Source organism: Bos indicus, chromosome 6, assembly GCF_029378745.1.
Source record: "Bos indicus isolate NIAB-ARS_2022 breed Sahiwal x Tharparkar chromosome 6, NIAB-ARS_B.indTharparkar_mat_pri_1.0, whole genome shotgun sequence".
Classification (NCBI taxonomy): domain Eukaryota; kingdom Metazoa; phylum Chordata; class Mammalia; order Artiodactyla; family Bovidae; genus Bos; species Bos indicus.
Window position 1 is genome coordinate 56,406,319 of NC_091765.1, and position 24,217 is coordinate 56,430,535.

At 37.7% G+C, this 24,217-nt stretch overlaps 1 protein-coding gene across 2 annotated transcripts in view; it reads left to right on the plus strand.

Annotated features, from left to right (window-relative positions):
- DTHD1 (death domain containing 1) overlaps positions 1-24,217 on the plus strand; it is an 84,118-nt gene that overhangs the window by 29,410 nt on the left and 30,491 nt on the right. For both annotated transcript variants that reach the window (XM_019962571.2, XM_070791268.1), the window contains 2 exons: positions 1,017-1,306; positions 10,721-10,965. In XM_019962571.2, the coding sequence (XP_019818130.2) occupies positions 1,017-1,306; positions 10,721-10,965 (535 nt within the window). The remainder of the gene's footprint in view (positions 1-1,016; positions 1,307-10,720; positions 10,966-24,217) is intronic.

A 24,217-nucleotide genomic window follows, 5' to 3' on the forward strand; every position in this document is an offset into this window, starting at 1 on the left:
CTGTGTCCTCATTTTGCTTTCTCATTTCCATGTTTTCTAGACAGCTCATTACTCTGAGGGTTTCAGACATTTAAAGGTTCATGAGAAGTAGACACTCATAAAGAGAGGGCCATTACATGTCCAAAGACAACCTTTATCTTACAAAGGAAGAGTTACATCTACAATTGTTGTGGGTCAGTTTCCCTAGAAAGAGTCTAAAATGAGAATGCAGGTGATAGATTGAGAGAAGGCTTCCAGCGGACTCCTGTTGAGGAATGAGAAAAACAGATAGGGGCAAGGGAAGAAATGGGAGAAACTATGGCTTAAGTTGAGGTTTGACCTCAGCCTGACACCTCAGGAGAGCCCTGATGTGAGTACCAAGGAGACTGGCTTCACACTCTTTCATCAGTTAGTCTTTGTGGATGTGGGGCTGTGCTGGGGGAGGGGGCTCTTTAATGACCTCACACTGATTTGATTACCTCTGTTAAGAACATACCTCCAAGAAAGCCACATTCTGAGGTATTGGGGATTTGGCCTCCAATACAGAAGTTGGGTGGAGGTGACACAATTCAAATCATTCGGGGTACATTGTAACAACCCTTATCACAGTGATGAGATGAATATTTCTATCCCCACTGAATATGATGTATATTTTTATCCTATTGATATTAGGATATTGTTGATAATAAATGGATTATCTTGATTCTCTCTCTCTTTTTGAAGGAGTACTCTGGTAATGCTAGGTAAAATGTAATTTAAAATATGCTGCCATAGGTAGAGCTAACCTGATGATTTCTTTGTTTATGGGCATCTGTTTTAGATTTAGCTTGATTTAAGCTGGTTTCCTGACTGCCAAGAGTTTCATTCAAGTCATTCATTCAAATTCATTCCATTAATGGATTTAATCAGTCTTTAGAATGCTTGATTTTTAAAGGAGGTTTGGTTTATCATGGCCTTTCGGAGGTGTGATTAGTTATTTGTGATATTTTTGAGACCGGTTGTTTTCCCTCAGGTCACTCCTCTTTACCTCTCTGCAGGTTTATCGTGCTTCACTCTTCTTCCAGTGTGGACAACGGCCATTTGGTTTCCTTTGTGAAGTCTTTGGAGGAAGCCATGTTCAGCACCACTGCCTGTGTTATACTTTATTACCAGAAAGACAACCCACATAGAATTGTTATTTTAGTGGTGCCTTCTAAAGATTTATACCAGGTGCTTGGGAACTTGCGCTCAGAAGCTTCTAGTGGTCCTCCAGAACCATCTCGCCATTTCCAAGTGAAAGAAGGAGAACTGCTTCTTTTACGATTTACTGGAAATATATTTGCTTCAAGTAAGTATCATGAAATTGTTTTGTATATACTGTGGGCTATCAGCCACGTGCTTCAGATGGAGTTCCCTAAAGGTGCTTCAAAAGAGTCTTCAAAGGACTGAGGGAAGGCTTTGGAAAAGTAGGAAAAGGACAAGGACTTATTTATGTCTTTCTTTCCAGTCTGTTTCTTCTCTTTTTTAGGGCATGCATGTTCCCTTATGGGCCTACTCTAAGTGACACTCTTCTGGAAATAGTCTTCTCTCCATAACTGCTCTAGCTGAGACTATGCTAGGATCATCTTTCCAACACCAATGTAGTTGCTTTCTAAATATTCCTTTGCTTCTACTATTAGCCATGTGAAACAAAATGTATTTCCATACAGTAACAGCAGTGATCTTTTAAAATTATAAATCATACTTTATTACTCCCCCCAGTTAAAACTTTGTAATTACCTCCTATTCTACTTCAAACAATATCAAAACTCTTTATGTTGTTCTGCAAAGAATCTGATCTAGGGTCAGTGTACTCCCAAGAGATGTATGGATAGAAATATGTTTCAGTATAATTGCCTTATTTATAATTCCATTTCTTTTATTTTGTATACCTAAAAGTCTACACTGAGAAGGAGTCAGTAAGTTTCACCACACTCAAAAAGGGTTCAAAAGTTGCTATGAACCTCAAATCCAGATGACATACCCCTGCTTACCTCTTATCTTTACATTTATCTAGTGATCTTTTATTTCTATTACAAATCTTACCACAACTTGAAATTATTTTTTTGTTCTTATACTTTTCATTCCTATACTTAAGTTCTTGACTAGAATGTAGATTCCATGAGGGCAGTGACTGTGTCTTTCTTGCTATGCATCCCTGAGACCAGAGTAGTTCCTGGCACTTCAAGGGCTTTCAATAAATACATAGTGAATAAATGAATATATGATGCCAAGGAAAACAAGGTGAATGACTATGAGAGGTGACAGGAGAGGTGGGAGAAGTAAGGAAATGACTGAGGTAGAAAAGCTAAAAAGAGATAAAAAAAAAAAAATAGTAAGCAAAAAGAACAGAGAGAAAACAGCTGTGTGAGAGAAGGGAAGAAAAGATCTTTGGGGGTGCTGCCATCACAGGCATTTATTTTTATGAAAAAGACTACTTTCCCTTTCTAACTCCCTTCCTTGAGGTAGAATAAGATCTAACAGTGTGCATGTAAAGGAGGAGGTGTGGGGGGAAATTCAGAAATGGGTTTTGTGGGGATTTCTGGCTCATTATAGACTTGACTTAAAGTAATATTCTCTATTTATAAATTAATATAGATCCCATTGATTTTTTAATGGTTTCTGTTTTCTAATTTTGAAAATTACTCCAAGCTCCACTGGCTCTTTGCTCTTTGTTGTTTCCAAAATGATGTGGCTTAAAGCTTCAGCTGACCTTTTTTGGTTTCTCAGAAATAAGTGAGATTCAAAGTATCCCAATTTGAAGTATCTCTTCCACTGTCACAGACATTGCCTCAGCCATCTGAGCCAGCTGTCAGGACCTAGGGAGTAAGTGACACAATATCAGAAAAAGGGGAAGGGAAAGGAGAGGAGGAAAGGAAGGAAGGGTGAAAGACATCCCTCCTACTTGGCTTCCAGGGAAGAAACCACCCTGGGACAATCTCTCTAAGATACAGTCAAAACCTGGAAGTGTCTCACCCAAACTAATGATGCAGAAGACTTCCTGTAATACTTGGGACAGCAGCTGTGTTTACTTCCTGCCCTAAACAGGAGAGTTACTGTGATTCTCATAGGCAGGGGTGAAGTGTACTGTCATCTATAAGGGGGAGTGAAGAGCATAAGCTAAAATAAAAGTGCCTGGAGACAGGCAGTGTGTTCACAGTTCCTCAATATAGGAATGGAATACTCCTCTTCAGTCAGGGAAAATGCACCAGGCAGAATGCCAGGATCCTTCCTGCTTCGCCTTTTTTAGAGATGTATATTCAGACATGGAGCTTCACTGGATTTTCTCCATCCATCTTTCTAGTGTATCACATATAAGCCCCCAGTACAATCTAAGAGGAGCAAGACCCTCAGCAAAAAACTGATACCTCTGTTTGATTCCCTTTGTTGTATGGCAGAAAGTAACACAACATCTTAAATAAACTATGCTCCAATAAAAAAAAAAACAAAACAAAAAACAGAATTGTTACCTCATCCTTTCATCAGGGCCTGTGGTAGCCTCTGTGAATCTCAAATACAAACAGCCAGAGGTTGTCTGCCTGGGGGTCCATCTCTTGACCTATCCCCACGGGCTTCTGCAGTTGTCTCCTACTATATTTTCATATCTCATTATAATGATCATGTTCAGAGAAGCCTTTCCTGTCTTTCCTGATTATATCAGTTTGTATTTTACTTTTTCAGATTTCTATGTAACTCTCATTGGAAATGGCCATAGATTTCATCTTCTATTTATTTTTTAATTGCTTGATCAACATCAGTGTCTGTGACTACAGTCCCAAGAGAGGACTGTCTCTTTAATTAGGGAGGACTATTCAATTCCCAGCACCTAGAATGGTACCTAAAAGCTATACAAAGTATTTGTTCAAAGAATGAAGATAAAACCTTGGGGATAAACTCAACATTATAGTATTGTGTGATTAAAAGTATTTAAAACTTTAATAAATTTAGATGGCTTCTCTCTGAGAAATATCAAAATCTCTAAATTCATTACATAGTTGGACATTCAGTCATGTCTAATTCCATGGACTTTGTGACCCCATGGACTATATAGTCTATGGAATTCTCTGGTCCAGAATACTGGAATGAGCGGTCATAACCTTCTCCAGGGGATCTTCCCAACCCAGGGATCGAACCCAGGTCTCCTGCATCACAGGTGGATTCTTTACCATCTGAGCCACCAGGGAAGTCCAAGAATACTGGAGTGGGATCTTCCCAGTGTATACTTCCCAGGAATCAAACTGGGGTCTCCTGCTTTGCAAGCAGATTCTTTACCAACTGAGCTATCAGCTGGAGCGATCAGGGAAGTCCGGGCTACCAAGGAAGCCCTCTAAATTCATTACATGGAATATAATGATTCTTTTGATTGAGGATCTCACTACATGGAGATTATTTCTACTTCTAAGAGAAAATTAGACATATTTCCCCTTTACATTGGCCTTTGGCATTCCTCTGGACACTGCTAGAATCTGCTGTCTTTCTCTAGGTTATACATGTTGATATAGCACTTAAGCTTTCTAGTGTATCACATCTGAGCCTCCAGTGCTCATAAAATTCATAAAATGCTGGAAAAGGGGCAGAGAGAATTGTACATAATGATGCCTTAGCACAACTCACTCATAACACTAAGTAATGCCCTAAAGAGGTTTGTGTGTGTCCAAGTTTCCCCAAATACCCTTTGGCCTAGAGAAGTAGTTTTCCCAGACACAAGTGTTAGAGTGTTAAAATGGCCATCCTTTTATTCATTTAACAAAGATTCCTTTCCTTTATTATATTGTATTTTACTGCAGAGAGACATAGAAGAAGCAAATAAGTAAATAAAATGTACAGCTTAATGAGATGGAAGCTTCCTTAAAGAAGAATAAAGCAGGGAAGGGACATAGAAAGTTTCAGAGAGAGTGGCAGATTTGTAATTTTAAATAGACTCATCTGAGAAGATCTTTTTGAGAAAGTACCATTTCAGCAGAGACTCAAAGATGAGAGAGCAAGCCACGATCCTATCCCAGGAGAGTCTGTCCCAGGCAGAGCAAGAAGGCTGAGATGGCTGGATGAGAGGGAGGGAGAGGAGACTTGGAGGAGATGAAATGGATACTGTTCCTGCCTTGAAGGGCATTTTAAGGACTTTTCCTTTTATTCTAAGTGAAATGGGGAGCCCTGAAGGATTTTCAACAAGGTTGTCACACAATCTGGGTCAGATTATATCTGTGTTGAAATTAGATGATGTAAGGCAAGTTAGCAGCAGGGAAATCAATTAATAAGCCATTGCAATGAACCAAGCAAAGAATACTGGAGGTTTAGAGGCAAACATATTGGAAATCATGTCTGGCATTTTTGCCATAGACATCTTTGCTGTGAGCATTTTTACTGAATAACTTATTGACCATAACGCAATTTTGCCATAAAAGATACAGTGACAAAAAATAAAAAAGGGAAATTTAAAAGCAAATTTTAAAAGCTAGTGGAGGTGATGGAATTCCAACTGAGCTATTTCTAATCCTAAAAGACAATGCTGTTAAAGTGCTGCACATAATATATCAGAAAATTTGGAAAACTCAGCAGTAGCCACAGGACTGGAAAAGGTCAGTTTTCATTCCAATCCCAAAAAAGGGCAATGCCAAAAAATGTTCAAATGACCATACAATGGTCCTCATTTCACATGCTAACAAGGTAAATCTCAAAATCTTTTAAGCTAGACTTCAGTACTACGTGAACCAAGAACTTCCAGATGAACAAACTGGATTTAGAAAAGGCAGAAGAACCAGAGATCAAATTGCCAATATGTGTTGGATCATAGAAAAAGCAAGAAATTCCAGAAAAAAATATGCTTCATGGACTATGCTAAAGCCTTTGATTGTGTGGATCACAACAAATTGTGGAAGATTCTCAACCAGACCACCTTGCTTGCCTCCTGAGAAACCTGTATGCAGATCAAGAAGCAAAAGTTAGAACTGGACATGAAACAATGGACTGGTTCCAAATTGGGAAAGGAGTACATCAAGGCTGTATATTGTCACCCTGCTTATTTAACTTATATGCAGAGTACATCATGTGAAATGCTAGGCTGGATGAATCACAAGAAGGAATCAAGATTGCTGGGAGAAATATCAACAACCTCATACATGCAGATGATACTACTCTAAAGGCAGAAAACAAAGAGGAACTAAAGAGCTTCTTGATGAAAGTGAAAGAGGAGAGTGAAAAGGCTGGCTTAAAACTCAACATTCAAAAAACAAAGATCATGGAATCCAGTCCCATCACTTCATGGCAAATAGAATAAAGTGGAGACAGTGACAGACTTTTTTTTCTTGGGCTCCCAAATCACCACAGATAGTGACTGCAGTCATGAAGTTAAAAGACACTTTCTCCTTGGAAGGAAAGCTATGACAAACCTAGTAAGCAAGTTAAAAAGCAGAGACATCAATTTGCTGACAAAAGTTCCGAAGTCAAAGCTATGGTTTTTCTAGTACTCATGTATGGATGTGAGAGTTGGATCATAAAGAAGGCTGAGTGCCAAAAAATTGATGCTTCCAATCTGTGGCGCTGGAGATGACTCTTGAAGTTCCCTTGTACAGCAAGGAGATCAAACCAGTTGATCCTAAGGAAATCAATTCTGAATATTCATTGGAAGGACTGATGCTAAAGCTGAAGATCACATGTGGCCACCTGATGTGAAGGGCCGACTTGTTGGAAAAGACCCTGATCCTGGGAAAGACTGAGGGCAGGAGAAGAGGGCGACAGAGGATGAGACGGTTGGATGGCATCATTGACACAATGGACTTGGGTTTGAGCAAATTCTGGGAGATAGTGAAGGACAGGGAAACCTGGCATGCTGCAGTCCATTGGGTTGCAAAGAGTCGGATGTGATTTAGTGATTGAACAACAACAAAACCACCTAATGAATCATGAGAAATGAATAACAAAATTATAAAGACTTTATTGTGAAATATAAAATATTTAAATACAATTAAAATGTGTGTAGTTTCATGCCAATGCTGCACAGATAACTGATTTATTTTGTGACTTGTACCTAAGCACTTGTCTCTAAGTATTTGTTCATTTTTTTAATATATATTTTTACTTGTTTATTTATTTAGCATTGTTTTTATTTTTTTATTCACTAAAATGTCATCCATCACTGAGAGAGGTATCAGTTTCCAAATACTGGGATGCATATTTGTAACTGAGCTTTGTGGAGCACTGCAAAAATACTGTCTGTCCTTGGTATATTGTCACATGTCCATTGATACATGTTCCAAAGTTCTATGGGAAAAGTGAAAGTGAAAGTCACTCAGTCACGTTTGACTCTTTGCCACTCCATGCATTATACAGTCCATGGAATTCTCTAGGCCAGAATACTGGAGTGGGTAGCCTTTCCCTTCTCCAGGGGATCTTCCCAACCCAGGCCTCCCACATTTCAGGCAGATTCTTTACCAGATAAGCCACAAGGGAATATGTGTTCAACTCTGGGTCTCTCAGGCCCATGGTCTCAGCCTCTTTCTACACCAGTGTAGTGTTTCAAAGAAAAAAAAAACAAAAAACAAAAAAAAACAATTCATGGGGTAAATCATTGTCATCTGTCATGATTTTTTGGTTGTATATGTCAAATGAACCTATTAACCAGGTATTTTATCTCTTACAGCAAAATTGTCTTGTGGCCTGATCACTAAATCTGTGATATTACACATGCTGTGCTGTACATAGTCACTCAGTCGTGTCCAACCCTTCATGACCCCTTAGACTGTAGCCCATCAAACCCTGGGACTGAACCCAGGTCTTCTGCATTGCAGGTGGATTCTTTACCATCTGAGCCACCAGGGAAGCCCAAGAGTACTGGAGTGGGTAGCCTATCCCTTCTCCAGGGGAACTTCCTGACCCAGGAATTGAACCAGGCTCTCCTTCATTGCAGGTGGATACTTTACCAGCTGCTCTACTAGGGAAGCCCTATGGCCTGAGAGTTATATGGCAAAAAAGTTTATGGAAAAAGGCTCTGAGAAAGAGCCTGTAACTATTTGCCATAGCCTATTTGTCTATAGCAAATATGCTTACAGTGAAAGTACCTATAACTAGAAGAGATGTGTTAGGACAGAGAAATATCCCGAGCCAGTGGTTTTCATGAGAGTCTTCTGGTTCTCCGCGTCCCTAGCCTGTTACTTCCTCATCTTACCTTTATAAGCAAAAGCACATATTACTACCTTTGTACTTCCTATGTTTTCAGTGAAAAATACTCCAAAACCCAATATTGAGAAAATATATTGCTATAAGAAATATCTAGTAACACAAAATATAAATAAATCCTGTTCTTCTTTCTATGATAAATTTTTACTGTATAGTTACTACCCTACTATTCCTACTAGGAACTGTATACATAATATGCACAAAGAGAAAGGTTCTCAAAATGTCAACTCATGATTGCTTTTATAATTTTGGTATGTAATGAATGACTTTTGGTTTTACTTCTCTAAATATGACAGAGTGGGAGAAAAAAAATAAAACAGTGCAATTTTTTGTGCTACTCATCCTCTTTTGGTTCTGTTATTTTTTTAAAACTGTGACAAAGGGTCTTCCAAATATAGTGTAGTATATCTTAGTGACAGTGAAATTCCACCTTTAAAAAGCTACATAATGTTTTCTATATAGAACAATAAGGTAATGTTATTTATTAATAGTAAATGCTCAATAATTTTATCCTTATTTCATATGTAAATGTGATTCTTAGAGATTTACATTTTAGATCTTTAGTTTTTTTTAATTAACTGGCAATAAAAGGTTGATAAGTTCCTCAATCTTTATACAATGTATGTATGTAAATTATTGCTTATGAGTAATTGTGTACCTGGCAGGGAGCACCATTCATGAGATGGAAAGAGAAATTTAGTAAATTATATTCTACTGGGACAAAAGTCGCAACATTTTTCTTGCTAGTACTCTAGAGGGATGGAAGTAGGAGTTTGTTAGGTTGCCCCCCTGTGATCCAGAAACTCTAATTTATTATTTTCAAGATGGCATTTCAGTTTCAGTGACTCCAAATAATTTTCCGCCCCCCTACCCCATTTTTTTTTTTTAACCAGAGTGATTCTTTTAAGGCAAATCGGTCTAGTCATGCTTATCTTAGAATGTCTTAGGAATCTGTTTAGTTCAACGAACCAGGTTGCCCCTAAAACACAGACTTGTGCAAAGGAACATACTGCTATACCTTCCATAACCTGGAGTTATTCTAATTCTAGATTTAACTGTGCTTTAGAAAGCCACCAAAATGACCTCTAGCAGTCACAACAATGAGAAAAGTATTGATGTCATCTGCATCTCTCAAAGAACTCTTATGTCATTGGGAAGATTGGAAGTTTCGAGTCAGAGAGATAGCGAGGTAGATTGAGATAGAGATAGGTAGATAGAGAGAGAGAGATCTTGGAGTAGTCAACTTTCAGGCCTCTCAGAGCAGCAGGAAGTTGCTGCTGATATAAAAGCTTCATATTGACATTTTTTTAAGAAATTCCAGTGGGTTGTTTTTGTCATAAACACAAATTCAAAACAATGTAAGAATCCCATCTGTTTTTTCTCATTTGTTGTCTTGCTCTTGTTTACTGAGCTCTTATTATGTGCTACATCCTTTCCTAATCATTCTATCCACACATTATCTCATTTCATTCCCAGAACAATCCTAGGAGGTAAGTTTTATTTTTCTTGTTTTAAAGGTAAGGAAGTGAAGGTTCTAAGAAGTTCAGATGTGAAAGAACTGGATAAATATTGCCATGTAAATAAATACTAGAAGCTGAACTTGGATCTAGATCTTTATGTCAGAAACATATTATAACTACGACTTTATAGCTTACTTTTAAATTTGTAAAGGGTAATGCACACCTGCCTTAGGGAATGTGACCGTGTCTGTTTTACTATTCCAATGAGAAGGTGAAATAGCCTGATAGTCATGGTAAAACCCCTATGAGTGAAATGTTATGTTCACTAAAGTTCCATTATTTTCAGTGGATCGTTGAGAAGACTTTTACATATCCTTGTGTGGGGGGATTCACTAGATTTTAATAGAAATTTCAGTAACTATTAAATCTAGAAACTATTACAGTTTAAAGTTCTAGAACAGCACTGTATTTCTGCCATGGTGAATATGTTTTATATATGTACTCTCCAATAAGGTAGCTACAGACAGATGTGGCTATTGAACATTTGAAATGTGGCTACAATGCCTAAGGAATTGAATTTTTAATCTTAGTTTCAACTTTAATTTTAAAAGCTACATGTTGCTACCATATAGGAGAATATATTTCTAGAATGTCCATGGTGAGGTCATGATAGTGTGCAATATGAAATGGATAGTTAAGTGAAAGGAAAAAATGTCATTGTTAAGAAGTGAAAACAATTTTCTAAGTAGAGAAACAGCTAAATATTTCCAATGGTTTCTTGTAGTATAATGTAACAGAAAGTGAAAATCAGATCAATGATGATTCCCACAAATGCATAAAAAAAGAAAAGAACCAAGGATATGAGATCTAGAAGAAGCGGCCAGAGAGAACGTAGTTCAAGTATAGATGAGAATTCTTTTAGCAATTTACACAATCTCAGTCTAGTGCTGCTTTGCTAGGTTATGTTTTGATAAGAAGTATTTACACACAACAGATAAATTTAAAAAATGAATGATTATTTGAATTTTTAAAAATTAAGTTAGATCTGTGGTATGTATTAACAGTAACAAATACATTTTGCTTTTATTTAGGCAATGGGAAGGATTATGGGAAAGACTACAAGCTTATTTTTCATTTACAAAGGACACCTAGACTGGAACTCCAAATCAAAGAAGTGGATGAATTTGGAAACTATAGCTGCCCTCATTATAAGGGTGCCATTGTAGTTTATAAAGTACCTAAAGAAAAGATAGTCAACAACTTGGATGAATCTCTTATATTTAATGAAAACAATTATCAGTTGCCACTTTGCAAACTAGCATTGAGATTACCAAAGGTGAGTAATTTTGCCTCCCTAATTACTATATTTTGTTAATTTCCTGTAATTCTCTACAAATTCAATATTGCAGATATATGGATACTTATGGTTAAAAGGAAAGCTAGGAATAATGGTGACAAGGAAGGAGTGAGTAGCCCCAATTTAAGAGTAATAGAATACATATCAGGATATAAAGTTCTTTCATATCATCATTATTCTAGGAACAATTCAAGTTGGTTTGATCCTGACAGGATGTTGTTAATGACTATTGAAAAATGTCATTCATTTCTATAACTGCATCTGATTAACTAGAAAAATCAATTATAAAAACATTGAAAATATTTGGAACACAACACTTTGAAAAATTGTGTGGTGAGCAGAAAAATTGTTTTGAAATACATTCAGGATAAACAAATCCTGCACATTTAAGACTTAATTACTCTTTCATTTCTGATTTTACTTGAGTTCTTTTTTTCTTCGTTAGTCTAGTTAAAGTTTTTTCAATTTTGTTTATCTTTTCAAAGAACTAACTCTTAGTTTCACTGATCTATTTTACTGTCTTTTCAGACTCTATTTCATCTATTTCCACTCTGAAAAAAGGAAAAGTATTAATCACTCAGTTGTGTCCAACTCTGTGGGATCCCATGGACTGGAGCCTGCCAGGCTCTTCTGTCCATGGAATTCTCCAGGCAAGAGTACTGGAGTGGGTAACCATTCCCTTCTCCAGGGGATTGTACCAACCCAAGAACTGAACCCAGGTCTCCTGCCTTGCAGGCAGATTATTTACCATCTGAGCCACCAGGGAAGCCCCTATCTCCATTCTAATCTTTCTTATTTCATCTCTTCTGTTAACTTCAGGCCTTTTTGCTCTTCTTTTTCTAGTTTTTTTTTAGGTACAAAACTAGATTGTTTATTTGTGATTTTTCTTGTTTCTGAAGTAAGCCTGTTTTATTATCATGAACATTCTTCTTAGAACTGTTTTGGCATAGATTTTTGTGTTTACATTTCTGTTTTCATTCGCCTATGTATTTTGTGCTTGTGTCTTTGAATTTCTAGTTGGTTACTGGTTATTCAGTAGCATATTGTTCAATCTCCACAAATTTGGTGGTTTTCTGTTTTTTCTTATGGTTGATTTTTAATTTCATGACATTGTTGTTTGGAGAAGATGCTTGACAGGATTTTGGTTTCCTTAAATTTATGGAGACTTGTTTTGTGACTTAAGTGTGTGGAAATGGCCCATGTACACTTGAGAAAACTGTGTATTCTGCTGCTTTAGATGGAATGTTTCTTTTTTCTTTCTCTGTATATGTATATCTAATCTATTAGGTTCATTTGGTTTGATGTGTTGTTTAAAATTGATGTTTGATTATTATTTTTCTGTATGGATGATGTCGGAGAAGGCAATGGCACCCCACTCCAGTACTTTTGCCTGGAAAATCCCATGAACGGAGGAGCCTGGTAGGCTGCAATCCATGGGGTCACTAGAGTCGGACACGACTGAGTGACTTCACTTTCACTTTTCACTTTCATGCACTGGAGAAGGAAATGGCAACCCACTCCAGTGTTCTTGCCTGGAGAATCCCAGGGATGGGGAAGCCTGGTGGGCTGCCATCTATGGGATCGCACAGAGTCGGACACGACTGAAGCGACTTAGCAGCAGCAGCAGCAGCATGGATGATGTATCCATTGATGTAAGTGTAATATTAAAGCGGGACTTCCCTGGTAGTCCAGTGGCTAAGACTCCAAGCTCCCAAGTATTGCTGTCAGTTTCTCCCTTCAGGTCAGCCCTAATATTTGCTTTCTTTATTATAGTGCTCCCCTACTGGGTGCATATATATTTATAAATGTAACATCTAAAGAATAAATTATAATTGAGACCATAAAAATAAAAAATATCATAAGAAACTACTATAAACAATTATAGACCAGCAAACTAGGCAACCTACAAGAAGTGGATAAATTCCTAGAAACAAACTATCTTTTAAGACTTAGTCATGGATAAATATACTGAATAGAAGATACTTAATCATGAAGAAAATCTGAATAGATTGATTTCTTATAAGGATATTGAAATGGTGATAAAAAAAATCTCTTAACAAACTATAGTCTAGGATCAGAAAGCATTGGGGGTGAATTCTCCCCAAAATTTAAAAAAATATTTAATACTATCCTTCAAACTCTTCCAAAATGTTGAAAAGGAGGGAATGTTCCTAAACTCAATTCATGAAATCAACATTACCCTGATACCAAAATCAAATAGGATACCACCAAAAAAGAGAAAAGTACAGGCTAGTATCCTTAATAAATGTAGATGTAAAAATCCTCATCAAAATATTAGCACACTGAATCCAACAATAGACTCATACAGCAGGATCAAGTGGGATTTATCCCAGGAATGCAAGAATAGTTCAATATTTGAAAATCAATCAATGTGTTATACTACATTTCAAAATAAATGATAAGAATCATATGATCATCTCAATAGAAGCAGAAAAAGAATTTGACAGAATTCAACATCCATTTATGAAAAAATATCAACAAAATAGGTATAGAGAAAAGGTACCTCAACATAATAAATGCAATACATGACAAATCGACAGTAAACACCACACTAAATGGTGAAAAACTGAAAGTATTTACACTAAGATCAGGAATAAGACTTTTACCTAAGAAGATATGCAGATGGTTGATATGCATATGAAAAGATGTTCAAGATCACTAGTTATCAGGGAAATGAGATTCAACACTGCAAAGAGATATACCTCAAATTTCTCATATAGAATGATTATTGTCAAAAAGACAAGAAATAACAAATGTTAAAGAGGATGTGGAAAAAAGGGAACATTTATACACTTTGGGGATGGTGGGAATGTAAATTGAAGGAAATCTAAATTGGTCCAGCCACTGTGAAAATCAGCATAAAGATACTTCAAAAATTAAGAAAAAGCTACCATATGATTCAGCTATTCCACTTCTGGGTATTTATTCAAAGTATACAAAAATATTAATTTGAAAAGATATATGTACCCTATCCTCATTTCAGTATTATTTACAATAGCTAAGATATGGATACAACCTAACTGTCCATCAACAGATGAATGGAAAAGGAAGATCTGGTATATATATACAATGGAATACTACTCAGGGATTAAAAGAATGAAATATTCCATGTGTAATGACATGGCCTGACTTTACGGTACTTAGTTATATTATTGACTAAGCAATATAAGTTAGACAAAAGAAAGACAAATACCATATGATTTTACTCATATGTGGAGTCTAAAAAACAACAGAAAATGATTAAACAAACCAAAATAAAAATAAATTCATAGATACAGATAACAGATCGGTGATTACCAGTCAGAGGGGAGGGGGTTTTAGGAATGAGCAAATGGTTGAAGAATGTCAATTGTATGGTGATGATTGATAACTAGATTTTTGGTTTTGTGCACTTTGCAGCATATACAAACATGAAATGGTAATACACACCTGAATCATAAATAATGTAACATAGCAATTTTACTTCAATTAAAAAAAAGAGTCAATTACTTTTGTCTAAAATTCTTCTTTGTATTGGGAAAGTAGGGTTGAATTGTTCCCCTCAACTTGTGAAGCAAAAAGTCAATGATGTTATTGCTATACATACTATTTCTTTTAGTGATCCAGGACTTGTACTTAACTATATTCTAATGAGAAGTGAAAAATGTTTCACTCCAGAGGAAGAACAAATTTTTTATCCTTTAAAGAAAGTTGAGTAGTTTTCCTACTTTTATGGTTTTTATATTTTTACTTGTGTTATGAATAGCAGAAACATGTTTTCTATGGGAAAAGATTTTGTATTTACTTTAAATATATTACTAAAGTAAGTCATTTGATAAATATTAATTGAAATTCTGAAATGGAAAATGTGCTAAGTTAGGCATTATGATAAATACTGAGTTATATAGGATAATACAAGCCTTAAAACTGCATTGTCCTGAATGGTAGCTACTATCCACATCTTTCCATGGAACACTTGAAATATGGCTAGTCCAAACTGCTGCTGCTGCCGCCAAGTCACTTCAGTCGTATCCAACTCTGTGAGACCCCATGGACTGCAGCCTACCAGGCTTCTCCGTCCATGGGATTCTCCAGGCAAGAACACTGGAGTGGGTTGCCATTTCCTTCTCCAAACTGAGATGTACCATAAATGTCAAATACACACTGGACTTCAAAGACCTAGTACAAAAATAGAAAATATTTCATTAATTTGTTTATAATGATTTCATTGTAAATGATAACCTTTTGGATATGGAGTTTAAAATGTATTACTAAAACTCATCTCACCTGATTAAAAAAAATTTAACTAGAATATTTTAAAGTATATTTCTATAGGATATCATTGCTCTAAATTATTTACAATCTAGCAGAGTAGCAAAACATGAACAAAATTACCTTGTAAGATTGTGAATGATTAGATTAATGGTATAAACAGTGTACTAATAGTTATTCAGAGGAGGGAAATTGTTTTTCTGAGAGTTAAACTCGAGAAAAATTTCAAGATGGTTATGGCAATTTATCTGAGCTTTATAAGTATGTAGAAATTTGGCCACTGGAAATGAAGAAAACGTATGTTAGGCTGAGGAAATGGAATAAATTTGACTGGGGATTGTAGGCATAGTTTAGCAGGAATTCAGAATTCATATAATAAGCATTATAATAATTTATAAAGTACCAAAGATCTTTCAAGTGTTTTCCCTTCATTGCATCATTAAATTCTCATAAAAATCACACGAGGCATTATCATTTTATAGGAAACTTAGGCACAGAAATTTTAGGCAAGTTGTCCATGGACCAAAAACTAATAAGTGTCAGAATTGGGATTCTGACCCAGAAAATCTGCTTCACACATGGGCAATCACAGAGCACTATTGCCTCTTGAGCAGGTAACACAAGAATTTTTATTCAAGGATGCAAGATGGATTTTAGGACACTCAGGTTCTCCCTGCAAGTTGTAAGACAATTTCATGTATAACATGCTTTAGTGTAGAGGTGACAGGACATGGATTCTGGTCATTGGCACTGAAAATAGCCATTTGCATGGGCCCAGAGACATTAACTCTACTTGCTGGTTTCAGAGAGACTTCCTGAGGTTCTTAAGAGCCATGAGTAAGGTAGCTGACTGTAGCAAAACCACTGATACAGAAAATGACATTTTAAGAAAGGTATAGCATCTTCCCTGGTGGCTCAGAGGTTAAAGCATCTGCCTCCAATGTGGGAGGCCTGGGTTTGATCCCTGGGTCAGGAAGATCCCCTAGAGAAGGAAATGGTAACCCACTCCAGTATTCTGGAGAATCTCATGGACGGAGAAGCCTGGTAGGCTATAGTCCACGGGGTCGCAAAGAGTCGGACACGACTGAGCGACTTCACTTACGTACTTATAGCTAGAGAGGTGTATATTCACTATCCATTGTTCATTTTCATTTCCACTTAGGGTCCATGCCTTTGCTTCTCCCTGTGTTTGGGGGTCTCTTCCCTCCGATAGTCACATCAGTTCAGTTCAGTTCAGTCATTCAGTTGTGTCTGACTCTTTGAGAACCCATGGACTGCAGCACATCAGCCTTCCCTGTCCATCACCAACTCCCGGAGCTTACTCAAACTCATGTCCATCCCATTCTCCTCCCACCTTCAATCTTTCCTAGCATCAGGATATTTTCCAATGAGTCAGTTATTTGCATCAGGTGGCCAAATTATTGGAGGTTCAGCTTTAGCATCAGTCCTTCCAATGAATATTCAGAATTGATTTCCTTTAGGATTGACTGGTTGGATATCCTTGCAGTCCAGGGAACTCTCAAGAGTCTTCTCTAACACCACACTTCAAAAGAATCAATTCTTCAGTGCTGAGCTTTCTTTATAGTCTAACTCTCACACCCAAACATGACTACTGGAAAAACCATAGCTTTAATGAGATAGACACTGGTTGGCAAAGTAGTGTCTCAGCTTTTTGATATGCTGTCAAGGTTGGTCATAGCTTTTCTTCCAAGGAGCAAGTGTCTTTTAATTTCATGGCTGATTTCACCTTCTGCAGTGATTTTGGAGCCCCCCAAAATAACGTCTCTCACTGTTTCCATTGTCTCCCCATCTGTTTGCCATGAAGTAATGGGACCAGACGCCATGATCTTAGTTTTCTGAATGTTGAATTTTAAGCCAGCTTTTCACTCTCCTCTTTCACTTTCATCAGTTCAGTTCAGTCGTTCAGTCGTGTCCGACTCCTTGCGACCCCATGAATCACAGCACGCCAGGCCTCCCTGTCCATCACCAGCTCCCGAAGTTGACTCAAACTCACGTCCATCAAGTTGGTGATGCCATCCAGCCATCTCATCCTCTGTCGTCCCCTTTTCCTCCTGCCCCCAATCCCTCCCAGCATCAGAGTCTTTTCCAATGAGTCAACTCTTCGCATGAGGCGGCCAAAGTACTGGAGTTTCAGCTTTAGCATCATTCCTTCCAAAGAACACCCAGGGCTGATCTCCTTTAGAATGGACTGGTTGGATCTCCTTGCAGTCCAAGGGACTCTCAAGAGTCTTCTCCAACACCACAGTTCAAAAGCATCAATTCTTTGTTGCTCAGCTTTCTTCACAGTCCAACTCGCACATCAAGAGGCTCTTTAGTTCTTCTTCACTTTCTACCATAAGTGTGGTGTCATCTGTATATCCAAGGTTACTGATATTTCTCCTGGCAAACTTGATTCCAGTTTGTGCTTCATCCAGCCTGGTATTTCTCATGATGTAGTCTGCATATAAGTTAAATAAGCAGGGTGAATATATGCAGCCTTGATGTACTCCTTTCTTGATTTGGAGCCAGTCTGTTGTTTCATCTAAGGTTTTAACTGTTGCTTCCTGACCTGCATACAGATTTCTCAGGAGGCAGGTAAGGTAGACTGGTATAGCTGATTCTTCTTATTTAGGTCTTAGCTCAGACATCACCTCCTTATCTATATTCCTCCATCTCCTTATCTCAAGGTGCTCTTTAATTAGTGAACCTTTTAAAACTTACTTCATAACACTTATCATTAATTGAAATTATTATATTTATTTATTATTATATTTATTTATTTCTACTTGCAATTGCTTCTTGAGAGAGCAAGGTCCATGTTCTTGCTCTAGCATTAGTGATTAGAAAAATGCCTCTCACACTGTAGGCACTCTAAATATTTGTGACTGGTTGAACGAGGGGAAGTCTACAGAGTCCCTTAGCTTCTACTAAAGTTTAGGAATTACTGACTTAATGGAATACTTGAGTACTCCCATATCAGTGATTTATAGGCTGTGTTCAAACACTTGGCAGGTAGGCCAAGGGGTTGATTTGGATCAATGTTGAGGATTTGAGAGCAGAGAAAGGATTCATCAGGGGTGCACTCTAGACACTTTGATTTAGCACTTTACTTCCTAAGATCATTATGTTGTTCTAATGCTATGGGGTAACAAAGAGGGAGACAAGTAAGGGAGGCTGTTGGGATTCTCTGACAGGATTTGGCCAGAGTTTCAGAAAATGGAAAGAAAGGCTCTTATGTGAGACAGGACAACTTGAGGTACAAAATGTGACCCAAATTCAGCTTTCAATTTGCAGTGATTTCTCTGTAGCCCAACTTCATGAATTAATTAGTCAAATTAGCCAAGCTAGAAAATTAAGAGGTTTATACAGGATTTTTCTCAATGAAAGTCCATTTAGAGATTGTCCAGATCTTTTGTATGAGCTCTTCCTTCACTTTAATTCTAGAACAACTTCTCCACCTGTTTGCCTGAGCAATTCCTACTGGCTATCCCTTACAACTCTGCTGAAGTGTGACTTCTCTCTGGAAGCCTTCCCCTACCTCCTTCTCTACCAAGTTAGGTGCTCCTGGCATGTGTTTCCACTACATTCTATGCTTTCCCTATCACTGGAGTTATTATATTTTATTATAATTACTTGCTTTCCAATAGACAAGTGTTTCTCAATCTCTTTTCTCTTCCTAAGGGATCTTCAGACTGTATAACTGTTTATGTATTGTATGTGTGTGTGTGTGTATATATATATATTATATTAAAACTTTAAGGTTTTTTGTCTTACCTAGCAACAAATTTTCTCTCCTTAAGAGTGATGTTACCTCGGTTGGGAATGAGTATAATCAACCATGCAGATGCGTCCACTACTCTGCTCAAATTTGGATTGTCAGTGCTATGTTTATAGTACACATTTGATAATTATTTACCTGGAGAAGGCAATGGCAACCCACTCCAGTACTCTTGCCTGGGAAATCCCATGGACAGAGGAGCTTGGCAGGCTACAGCTCATGGGGTCGGGAAAGGGTCAGACACAACTTAGTAACTAAATAATTAGATAAATGAGATAATTTTTCAAATCCTAAAATTGTCCAACCTTGAAATTAATCATCTTGAGACTATATTGTCATGTTAAAAAATACATTTTAAATGTCTGCTGCCTTTCTTATATAAACACATAGCAAGTATGCCATCTGTCTTTTTTTCCCTCCTAGATAGATCTGTATAGGGATTTCCAGATTCACTCTTTTGACCTTTTCTCACGGTATAGCCTGGCAGGCTACAGACCACAGGATTGCAAAGAGTCAGACACAACTGAGCATCCATGCAAACTAACTCTTTACAAGTAAGTTTCTTGGCATTGAGAAAGAATCTGTGGCTGGAAAATTATTTCCCTCATTTAAAACTAACATATCTAAATGGGAATTGAAACCGTGACCTCTATTTCTGTGAGAACAGACTTCTTCCATAAAGTTCAGAATTTAAAAAAATTCCATCTCAGCTAGACAGTACTAGGATGTGCTATTTTTCAGGAATGGAAGTAGCCGCATTATATGGAGCTTGGCATTAATGCATATTACAATACACATACATTTATAGATGTGGCATAAATTAGGTGAAAACATCTGTCAAAATTCAAAGTGTTTTCCACAGAGAAGGCAAGCAGTAAATATTCATATCTATGTATATAGATATAAACACGCACATATTGGCATACAAATAATTATAATGTATGACCTTAATGTACTACCTCTGTTTTCCAACAATGTGAATATATCACCCATTACTTCATGCTTGTGAGTATCTCTGTTTATCTTATTCTTCAGCCTCCATATTCCATTCATTCATATTTTAATTCATCCAACACACATCTTTTGTCTTCTGGGCCATGCATACTGTGGTGTTCCAATATATATGGTCTCATTCTTCCCTTGCATCTCTACAGACTACTCTCAGATCAGAGTGTAGAGTGAGCCTTTAAACCATCAGTCAGATCACCTCCTGCCTCTGCTCCAAACACTGCAGTGACTTTCGGTTTCATTCAGAGTAAAAGATTCTATATGAACTTGCCCCCTTGACACTAAGACTTTTGTTTCCTCTTTACTTACTTAACTATTGTCACAACGGCTCTCTGACTATTTTTGGAACTTGCTGCTAATGCATAGGCTTTAGGTCTTTGTATTAGTGGTTCCCCCTGCCTGGAATACTCTTCCAACCATTAGATACCTACATGGATAACACCTTCATCTCCTCCTTCAGTTTGATCAAATTTCAGCTTCTCCCTGAGGCCCACCTTGATTCTATTTCTTATTGCAGTCAGTTCCTACCCATACAATTTGACACTCCTGATCCTTCTGAAATTGCCCTGATATTTTTCTTTCCTCTAAAGCAGTGCTACTTTCAAACATCTATTTCCTCATGTATTATGTTTATTGTAGGAGCACCTCCACTCCACAGCCAGGACATAAGGTCCTTGAAGGTAGATGTCTTTATCTGTTTTGTTCACTGATGAATCACAAGGAATTATTATAGGATAGTATCTGGCATCAGAGAAGACAATGGCACCCCACTCCAGTACTCTTGCCTGGAAAATCCCATGGACGGAGGAGCCTGGTAGGCTCCAGTCCATGGGGTCGCCAAGAGTTGGGCACAACTGAGCGACTTCACTTTCACTTTTCACTTTCATGCATTGGAGAAGGAGAATTGGAGAATTCATGCATTGGAGAATCCCAGGGATGGAGGAGCCTGGTGGGCTGCCATCTTTGGGGTTGCACAGAGTCGGACACGACTGAAGCGACTTAGCAGCAGCAGCAGCAGCAACATCTGGCATATGTTAAGTCCTCAAGAAATGTTTGTTGCATGGGTGAATTCATAAATAGAGCTTTCATTCAAAATACCAGAAGTGTAAAGAAGAAAGTAAGAAGCAACAAGAAGAAAACTAAATTAGCATCAGAGGGTTGACAGAATTGGCAGTGGCTGCTTATGGATAAGATGGCCAGTAAAGGCTTCACTGTGGAGGTGTCCTTTGGGCTGAAGAGTCACAGTGACAAGAAGTCTGTGTGCTGTGTGGTCAGGAATGCACCCAGGCTGACAAACAGCAGGTATCAAAATGGCAGTGGGCATGAGCTTCTTATCAAGGACTAGAAGGAAGACTACTACAGTGAATGCACACATGAGGGACAGAGAAAGGGCCTGAGGTTTGAAAGTTAAAGAGGGTCCTAATGATAGTTGGCATTTCAATATGATCTTCTGAAAATAGTCACATAATCAATATATGTGTGAAAATGTATGGCTGAAAAAGGTGATTTATTTCCAAGTTTTTCTTAAGATGTGCTTCAAACTTCTTCCTTTTATAAATACTCAAGCCAGTTCAGTTCACATGATGTCTATTCGTGCTTTGGTGGAAACCAGGAGAGTTTCAAAGAAGTGTCAAAGGTTTTTAGGTGGCAGGAAGTAGTGTGCGTCTGTGCTTCTGAAATCACGTCATGTAGATGTCTGTCTGTGCAGTTCCGTTATTTGCACCAGCTTGAGTTGTGGCTGCCTTTGAGTGGTGACTCTTCCTGTCTGCTCAGAGGCTTTGCTTTGAAGGAGAGAAAGGCTCCAGGTGGCTGCTTCTGCAGGACTGTATTCAAAGTCGCAGTCATACCTAACCTTCATATTTACGTAAGCCAGCCGTTGACCCAAGTTTTACTTAGCCTGAACTTCCTCTTTTTTTTAAATTTTTTTAAAATGAACTCCTGACATGTGATTTCTAGTAAATAATGGTACAGCATCAACCCTTACTTTCTCACCACATAAAATAACTTGCTGTGTCAAAGGGAGGAAGCATGCAGAGGCTGGTGCAACATTCAGTTCTTCAGAATCACCACTTTCTTACCATTTAGGACTTTCCTTAGCATCTCCCTGCCCTGCAAAGGCTGACTTTCTTTGCTGTATGATTTTTTTTCCCCCAACAATATGACTACTAAAAAACGACCTTGATTAGATAAATGAGATGTTTCCACTATTGAAAATGTTTATATTCACAGGTACTACAGTTCTATCCAGGCTTTTTAGTTGTAACAATTTATAAAATTATATTACGTTTCAACAATGAAATGGAACTTTTAATGCTACTGGTAAGAAAGCAGATTAAAAAAAAATTTAAAAAAAAAGATAACCTGTGAGAGAAATCAGAGTTGTGTGTGATGGGGGGGGGGGATGGTAAATTTAAAATAGTAATTTAAAAATTTTTGATAACTTAGTCTCATGTTTTCTGTACTAATTATAATACTGTACTGCTTCATATTCCACCCCTACCAATTATAGAAAAAAAAACACTAGAATCTTGGTAAGTAGACACATCATGTCAATGTCTTTATCCTCTGAAAGTTTTAAAAGCCTTCTCACTCTTCCCAGTGTTTCAATGCCAGCGTCCTGGGTGCTGCTTAAACATGCCTTCCCAGCCTGTAGCCTAACCTTCCTCTAAGCCATCAGAATGACCTTCAAAGAGAATTTTGCCCAGGTCACTGAAAAAAGAACTTTATATTGTACATGACACACAAAAGGGAGGGAATGAGTGAAACTGGTTTAGTCAGCAACAGGATCCTAATGTTTTGGAAAGTGCTTTGCCCACCAGTTTAATCAGAAGAGAATAATTGCCTTTGCTTTTACTTCTCCTTCCTCTTCTCTTCCCCTCCCTTTCCTTGTCCCTGTCCTCTCTTCACCTCATCTCTCCCATCTCTTCCCCTCGCTCTTCCCCTTTCTCTGTCTCCCCTCCGCCTTCCTCCTTAACCCTCTGTCCTTAAAAGGAAAGGTTTTTTCTGCTCAGTGGGCAGTACAACTAAACCAAGAATTGCGCAGTGTTTGGCCATATGGTTTTCAATAATTCTTTCATAAAGGAAGCACATACATTCCCGCCTGTCTGGAAAAATGTAACAAAAATAGGTTAATTGATATATTTGGATTTATTCTGTTAAAACTGTAACATTTAATAAGTAAAAAATGATGTTCATTAATTCAAACAATTTTCTAGGTCCTGAACTGTACTGTGGCTCAGCAGTAAAGATTCCATCTGAAATGCAGGAGTCACAGGCGGTATGGCTTCAATCCATAGTTCAGGAAGATCCTCTGGAGGAGGGTATGGCAACCCACTCCAGTATTCTTGCCTGGAGAATCCCATTCACAGAGGAGCCTGGCGGGCTACAGTCCATAGAATGGCAAAGAGTCAGACATGACTGAAGCGACTTAGTGCGCGCGTGCACACACACACACACACATATAAAATGAAGGGCTTAAAAAATGAATACAGGTCAGTCCTAACTTTCAAGGAAATTATGGTCCAGTGAAGGAAATAAAGCATAAACACTTTAAAAGTTATAAAACAATGCAAAATATAAATAATAATTGAATACAATAATACAGTAATATCCCAAGACAGGAAGTGATGATAAATTGCAAATAAGTGACTGAGATGGTAAGTGCTAGGACAATTTCAGAGAATTTCCAGTAGACTGAGGTGACTTGGGGACATTTCACAGAGCAAGATAGTTGTAGGGAATGTTTAGGTTCTGGAGAGGAAGAGAGAAACAGGCAGTGTGTTCCACATGAGAGGGATGGCATGGGCTGAAACTTACAAGTATCAAAGCACAAGGTGTGTTTCAAGAAAAGACAATGAACAGAACAGCATGGCTTGAGTGAAAGATTTGGAAAAGTCATATTAATAAGTTGGGGAACTATCATAGAGGGATTTGAATGCCTTATTAAGTTCATCCAAATGTCTCTGTGAAACTGTTATGGAGGAATCTTTTTGTCAAAATTTGTCAAAAGAATGTGATTGATTTCATCATAGAGAGATCATGTAGAAAGGAGAGATTCAAACCATACACCCTTAGGATATGAGTAAACAGCAAAATCTCTTAGCCACTGGATTCTTGGAATGAGTCTGGCCATACTGAGGATAGAGAAGTAGGTATCTAACTAGTCATCATTGA